A 7,719-nucleotide genomic window follows, 5' to 3' on the forward strand; every position below is an offset into this window, starting at 1 on the left:
GAGGGTCGGTAGACCACAAAGGCATCTGGGTCACAAGCAGTGGTCGGCCCCCTGACCTTCAGCTACAGCAAATTAAAGTTGTGATAAAACTGACGTTCAGCTGTGAAATGGAGTCTGTTTTGACAACTTATTGAGTTTCCAAATCATAAAATTGAAGGGGAATTTTTTTTAATTGCTTGGGATTCTACTTGACTTTTCAGGATCCACTTTTTTATTGTGTAAAATACTACACACAAGCATTACAGAGTCAGCGCTAGTGTGCAAAACTTGCTGTGAAATGTATATCATGTCTTGGGCTCTCCTTCAGAACCATCATTCACAAAATGCATAGGAGATAAATTCAAGAGATCATAAATCCAAAACAAAACAGGTATATGGTCTATGCAAAAGTGTTTGATTTAGGAGTGACCAATAAGATTTAGACCAGGATACATGTATGGGGTTCTTCCTTTTGGCCAGGATAACTTTCTGTTGCAGACAGTAAATTATTAGAAATTGAAGCCAAGCATGTAAAATACATTTTATTACATCTCTTTAAAAAGATTTATGAAAATATGAATGAGTGGATTTCTGCACCCCTTGTTGTGTCGAGACGGTCACCTCATACCATATGTCCTTAGTAGTAAAATTTCATATATACTATGAGTGCTCTAGAGAAGACTCCTGACACAGGGATGCTCTTGGCAAACATGATGATGCAAAACTACCCCTACTGATTTAGGCTTTGATCCAGTGCCCAGTTAAATCAACTGGGGGGGATCTTGTGGCCTGTTATAAACTGGTTAGGGGGGATCAGCAGGCGCTGGGGGAGTCCCTGTTCCCCCGAGCGCCGCAAGGAGTGACCAGGAACAATGGTCACAAGCTGGCGGAGGGAAGGTTTAAGTTGGACATCAGGAGGCGCTACTTCACGGTCAGGGCGGCTAGGGTCTGGAACCAGCTTCCAAGTGAGGTGGTGCAGGCTCCCACCCTGGGGGTTTTTAAGAGGAGGTTGGATGACCACCTTACTGGGGTCATTTGACCCCAGTGCTCTTCCTGCCATGGCAGGGGGTCGGACTAGATGATCTGCTCAGGTCCCTTCCGACCCTAGAAACTATGAAACTGAAGACTCCCTTGGACTCAAATGGGCTTTGGAAGAGGGCCTTAGAAAATTCTATCATGATACTTTGCTCTCTTCTGTGAAAACACTTCAATCCATATTAGAGAATGCAAAACAGTTTTATCTCAGTTTGTTTTAAGCAGAGCCCTACTGTCTATCCAAAACAAAAATGTTGTAGTAAATTGGAGAACATACACTGACAGAGCACAACTCTCACATGAAGGGAAAACCCTCTGCCAGAAGGCAAATTCTGTACAGCAGGTGGAAAAATATACAACAGGAGGAAACCCTCAGGGCAAAATTCACCCAAGTGCAGAGCCAGGAGCCAGGTCTGTGCCCTGCTTAAAACTTTCAAAAGGAGGCATCCTTTAGGTGATGCCTAGGGCCTGTACTCCTGTACAGGGTTAAATTTCACCCATGAAGAATGAACGTGAGATGTTTTACTATGAACAGCTTGCTTTTCCCCATGCAAGAGGGTTAAACCATTCTATGCAGCATTTCAATGAAGGGGCACTAACTACAGTACATTTATGGTTCACTCTTACATTGCAAAGGCTGGAATGCTGGACAAGGAAAACCAAGTTCTCCTCTCATACACCCTTGGGCACATTCCCTTTGACCTTTATGAAGCTGAAACACTGTCACTGAGAGGAGGACTTGGCCAGGAAAGTGCAATGAACAGGGCTGTCATTCCAACTTGGTAGGAATCTTTTTTTCTCCTGATGAGAGGTGCGGAAAGGGTACAGCATGTGGCATTATAGGATTTTTAACTCTAGAGGCTACAAGTAAGATCAGGAAAGTATCAAGAAAATTGTATTAGTATCTCAGAACATCTTGATCAGGTGACGGGGGAAAGAGTAAAAGAGATCAGCTGAAGTCAACATGAGCATCTCAGAGAGAGAAAATGAATATTAAATCCCTCAAGCTTTAAATGTATTTATGCTGTTTAGAGTAGTTCTACATAGCACAGGGTCTCCAGAAATCCACTCTTGATACTTTTGGAGAAGGGAGATTCTTAGATTACGCTTGCTTATAGAAGCATTTGCAATGGAGGTAAGACAGAAGCTGCTGCCTGACATACAAAGTCTGAACACATGGGGAATATGAAAGAAAAAGAAAAACAAAAAAAGGATGGGCAGGTGGTGGGGAGGGGGAGATAATGCTAAAGGAGACTATTTTCCTAAAAGAAAATGTATCAATGTGAGTTCATAAAGGAGAATGTATTTTCTCATAGAATTTGTGGCTGTAAAAATAAAGGGTTGATCTAGTAAGGAATAATGATAATAACTGATAATAAGTCTAACTGCTGTATTTTTACCCTTGATTTTTGTGCAAACCACTGCAGACTAAGGGGAATAGATGAGCCTGACCCATGGACCAGAACTGAATTTGTTTGTCACTACAGAATTAACTTGAAACCCCTGCTCTGGAACTTCCCATGAGGAGTGATATTCACCACTATCTGGAAGACGTGTGATTTTGTGAATTTAAATTAGGATTAATGTAGTGTAACATATAGATCCCTTTGTCCCCCAACATGTTTAATGAAGGAGGTTAAGATCAGTATTCTCATTTTACAGAGGCAAGAATAAAAGATACCACAAGAAACAGGGAAGTAGCTTGATTTTTGTGCCTGAGGTCACCAAGTAGGTTAGTGGCCAAGAGAACCTAAATCTCCTCAATCTTAATTTAGGGCTTTTTTGTTTAATTGCTCTTGCTGTGGTCAGTGGTAATCTTGCCACTGCCTTCAGATGGGACCATGCTTGGCCAAAGCTGTGAGACTCTCACAAAACGCGATGTTATCACTCTAGATTTTGAGCCAAATCTTCCAAACCCCTCTGATTAATACCTGAAAAATATAATCACTGTTGTTTTCAATCAGACAATAAAAGCGATTAAGGAAATGGGGTTAAAACTTAGCCCTGCCCTTTCTCTGCCTGCAGAACTCTCATTGACTTCAACAGGAGGTTGCAAGAAACTGAGAATGAAGTTATAATTAAAAGGCTAACAAGAATTACACAACCTGGCATCCACTGACAAAAACTGTAACGGTATAAAGGTATTTCAGGGCTGCTTCTGCACACGAGAAATGTATGTGTGTTGAAACTAATCATGACTTTGAACCATGACTTTAAAGATATGGAGAGAATGTGCTTTTTTGTGTAAATTCTCAGACAAACAAAATATTTCATAAGGGCTTAACTGGATTACAGGGTGACTAATAAATTCCCACCCAGCATTCTCTCCAGTGCAATTATTATCTTCTCTACGCTACCACCCAGATTGCCGTTGTGAGACATAATGATGAAACAAGCTGGACATTTGTCTACAATTGTTCTCTTTACAATGTGATGCCAGTCTGCTGAGATGTTGTTTGTCTCTTCAACCAATTATATATGTGAGGTGAAATTGAAAGGGCCACAATACCAAACTCCTTATTGAGTGTGCTTATAAGGATCAGCTCTGCATTGGGGGCTATAGAGAACTACCCCCCTACAGAAATCACAAGGAGGGATTCCATCGTGGAGAAGCAATGGTCCCTCCAAGGGAATCCAGCATCCTGGATGAGTACTTCTGCTGCTGTATTCAATCAGGGAAGTCCATGTACTCCCTCCTGTGCTCCCGGCCTACTTCCCCAGCCCATGGATAGGGCCACGGCCTCTACTCCTATGTGATATCTTTTCACCCAGGATACATAAAAAGGAGACATCCAGGGTTTAGAATAAGTCAGGGATGGATGGGCAGAAGTTTATTTCCTCCCTCACTCTGCCTCATGCATCCTTGCAGACCTGTGAAGCAGAAAGTCAATCTGCCCCTCACTTTCTACTAAGCTGTACTGAGCAAAATCCCACTGATTTAATTGAGTGTTGTGGTTGTTCAGCACCTATGCAAATCAAGATAGTTATTCATGAGCCTAACTTCATGCCTCTTAGGTTGAAAATGTTTGCCTATGTGCATTATGGGAATTTACTTTCTTCTGTAGAATCATGTATTAGCCACTGGTGGGCTAATGCTGTAACCGTGTATGGATATTACCTCTGTGAATGGGCAGGAGGGAAATATGATGGGGAGAAAGAAATGGGATAAAGCACAAGAAATATCTTTTAAAAGGAAATGAATGTGATCAAAGACAACTTAAAAGAAACCAATAAAAAAGGAGATTTAAGAAAAAAATCTGAAAGCAGACAGTGAAGGCAAAATGGAATAAAAGCCAAGTACTGCAAAAAGAAATGAAAAGGAAGGCAAAAAGACACTAAAAGAAAGGGAAGCTGAGGTCAGCAGAAAGTCTTGCTTTCCTTGGTGCTGTTCCTCAGGAATTATGAATAGTAACTATTAAATAAATTTGCAGTAACAAAACCAAGATTCCCTCTAACCCAAGGGAGTCCAAGCCTTATAACTGCAGATTGGTTTAGAAGATAAACCCTGTTTATGAAGGCGACATTTGATTTTGCCCTTTGATGCACAAACAATCTGTTTCTGTTCTTAAGAAAACGATCCTCTCTTAATGCAAGCAAAACTCCCAAATGTCCCATTTGGCAGAGGCACGCTCTTCCCCTTCCCCTTTTCAGCTTAGCAGATTGAAGCTTTGGAGTCCTGTTTGGCAGTCGTCACTCAGGTAAAACTCCCCATGAATTCAACTGCAGCTTGGGAGTGGTGACTGAGTTATCGCAATAGGCCTGGCCAGTTCTGTTAGCTATTCCTGCTGTTTTCGTGAGCTACCCAGGCCTAACTTTACTGTTTACCCTGAAGGTTGCTTGATCTGAATCACCAGGAACAGAGCAGGGAATAGGGGTGAAATGTTACACTGCTGTACACGGCTCACACGTGAAGAGCAGCCACCGCCCTCTCATATATACGCTCCAAAATGCGATGGATGCTGGCAAAACTGGGTCTATCAGAAGGCAGCTTACTCCAGCAAAGTCGCATGAGGTTGTAGAGCTCCAAAGGGCAGTTGTCAGGACATGAGAGGACGTTGCCATCTCTCACGTAGTAGATCACCTCCTCGTGAGCCATACCATAGTATGGCTGCATGCCATAGGAAAAAATCTCCCATAGGACCACACCATAGGCCCACACATCAGACTCAGTTGTATAGCGGTTGTAGAATATGGATTCTGGCGGCATCCAGCGTATAGGAATAGCATCATTTTCATTGGCTTTGTAATAGTCTGCTGAATACATATTTCTTGAGAGACCAAAGTCAGCAATTTTTACCACCATGTTCTCTCCCACCAAACAATTCCTGGTGGCTAAATCCCTGTGGACAAACTTGCGCTCTGAGAGGTAAGCCATGCCAGCCGCCACCTGTTTGGCAATGCAGAGTTGATCAGTGCAGCACAGAGCGAGTGGATTAGACAGCCGGACTCTGGTGTCAAGGTTACCGGGTGTCAGGCTGCAGAGATTGCGAGGTGAGCGGTCACGCAGGTACTCATTGAGATCCCCATAGGCCATGTATTCAAACAGCAGGCACATTGGTTTCCCAACAGCACACACCCCTGGAAATAAGAAAATATACCAAATAAGTCCTGGGGGTTTTGTTAAGTCACACTTACCAAGAGACTCCAAAATGTACTGACTTTTATTGACTCCTTTGTACCTTTGAAAATCTTCCCCTAAAGTTCTAAAACTGAACTCCCAGGAGAGAATAAAATCTTAGGTAGTATGCTTGGTTGGTTTGCTCTGATACCACAGAACAACAGATCTGGATGGTGGATGTTTATTTAAGCGCCAAATTCTGATTAAATTGGTACCAATGGGAGGTTTGCCACTGACTTAAATGCTTCCCAGATTTGATCAGAGGGGTTGTGCTTTCAATGAACAATCTTTAACATTTTGTTCTCAGTTTTGCCTATTCAAAATGTTGTGACCCAATTTTTCAAACGCCAATTTGTGTCAGCACAAATATTGGAGGGTTTTGCATGCAAGCTATGCTAGTTTGTACACATTAGGTACTTCAGATTTGTGCACAAAGATAATTTCTGTACACACACACAAGAGTCAGGAAGGGGAAGGAGGCATAATTATAGGGGGAAAAAACCTGTGTGTGTTTGAAAACAGCAAGCAAAACTGAAAGTGTTGTTCTAGAGCTCAAATTAGGGTCACTGAAAATTACAGATATTTGAAAATGCCTTCAGGGAATCAAAATGGTGGATGGGGGTGCAGGGAAAAAGCAGGAGTCATCAGAAAAAATAGATTTGCAGCACAAACAAAAATATTAAAAAAGCTAGAACTAATCCTGGAAATGGATCTATGCTGGTGGAGCCTTGCATATACACAGAGCTTCAATGACTTACATGGGGTGTTAGATGGCCACTTGCACAGAACTTGTCAAAGGACTGGAGTCTAAATTCACCAGATAGGTGCATGTGCCTTATATTCCTTAACATCATTAGCATTACTTTTTGTAATTCTTTACTGTCTAGGAGCCCCAGTCATAGATCAGGGCCCCACTCTACTACACAGTGTACAAACTCTAAATAAAGAGATAGTTTGTACCCCATACAATCTAATGCTGAGACTTCTCCATGTGAGTGTCTGTCTTCTGATTCTAATGCCAATTTTCTCATTCTAGTTTTCCACTAAGACTTCTCTGTAATTTCCCCCTAAAATCTCTTTATAATATTTTTGCCCCATTGAGGTTCAAACTATCAATTTCTAACCTTTGAACATGAAGATGAATAGTTATTTAACCTGGGGAAGATTTCCAAAACAGCAGTTGTTCCTAATGGCAGCGATTGGGTGTCCTGAATTCTTTTGAAAGTCAGGATGCAGATTCTTTCTCTCTTTGCAAAATTCGGCAACTGCAAATTCTTCAGTTAACACATTTCCAAACCAGATTATTCACTTGGCTTTACCAAATGCATGGCAATATTAAACTAATGTTAAGGGTGAACATGGAGGCAAGAATGTTGCTCTTGTTCTAATGTTTGACAATGACCCACCAAAAACAATGGAATTGTTCAGACTGTACAGCATTTACATTCAGACTGTCACAATTTGCCTTATTATGATTATCATTGAACAGTCTGTTATCTTGCTTATTGTGAAATATGAAATTCTTGCCTGTGACCTAACACTTGACTCTTTGAGAAAGAACAGACAAAATTTCCCAATGTAATACATCTGGATCTGGCAAGGAGGAGCAGTGTATGTGAAAGGTTTATAGGCCAAATCATATTCAACAGCGTGGCCATTTCTCAACACCCCCTCAACACATAATGGTTTAATTCCTGCATCTTTGGCTTTTCCTAATTTATCCAACTTGTTAGCAGCAAACAACAAGTTGATTCCAGTTTAGTGCATGTTTCCTGTTTCTCCTTTCTTTTGCTACAGTTTTGTTCTTGTGAAACTGGAGTGCTTACAGAATTCCTGCACTACAGAAACTTCCTTGATATTCTGTTGAAATAAGCAAAGGGTACAGGCAGATATAACAACTGTAGGGCTATGAAAGGATACCAATACAAGCTGTTATACATAACCATGGGCGAATCCAGAGGGGGTGCAGTGGCATGGATGCACCCCTCACACCTTTCAATCAATGCTGTGGGAGTAGTCAGGGCCTCTTTTTTTTATTTTTAAATCCCCAAAGGCAGTAAGGATTCCCTCCTCCCCCCACCCCCCTG

At 41.7% G+C, this 7,719-nt stretch overlaps 1 protein-coding gene across 1 annotated transcript in view; it reads right to left on the reverse strand.

Annotated features, from left to right (window-relative positions):
* Positions 1 to 501: 501 nt before the first annotated feature.
* Positions 502 to 7,719, reverse strand: part of MUSK (muscle associated receptor tyrosine kinase) — a 106,562-nt gene continuing 99,344 nt past the window's right edge. The window contains exons 17-18 of the mRNA XM_019517040.1: positions 1,100 to 5,592; positions 502 to 749 (exon numbers count right to left, since the gene is read on the reverse strand). Of these exons, the coding sequence (XP_019372585.1) occupies positions 4,916 to 5,592 (677 nt within the window). The 3' untranslated portion in view covers positions 502 to 749; positions 1,100 to 4,915. The remainder of the gene's footprint in view (positions 750 to 1,099; positions 5,593 to 7,719) is intronic.

This window comes from Gavialis gangeticus, unplaced genomic scaffold (genome assembly GCF_001723915.1).
Source record: "Gavialis gangeticus isolate Ggan-Ray unplaced genomic scaffold, GavGan_comp1, whole genome shotgun sequence".
In the NCBI taxonomy this organism is placed as follows: Eukaryota; Metazoa; Chordata; order Crocodylia; family Gavialidae; genus Gavialis; species Gavialis gangeticus.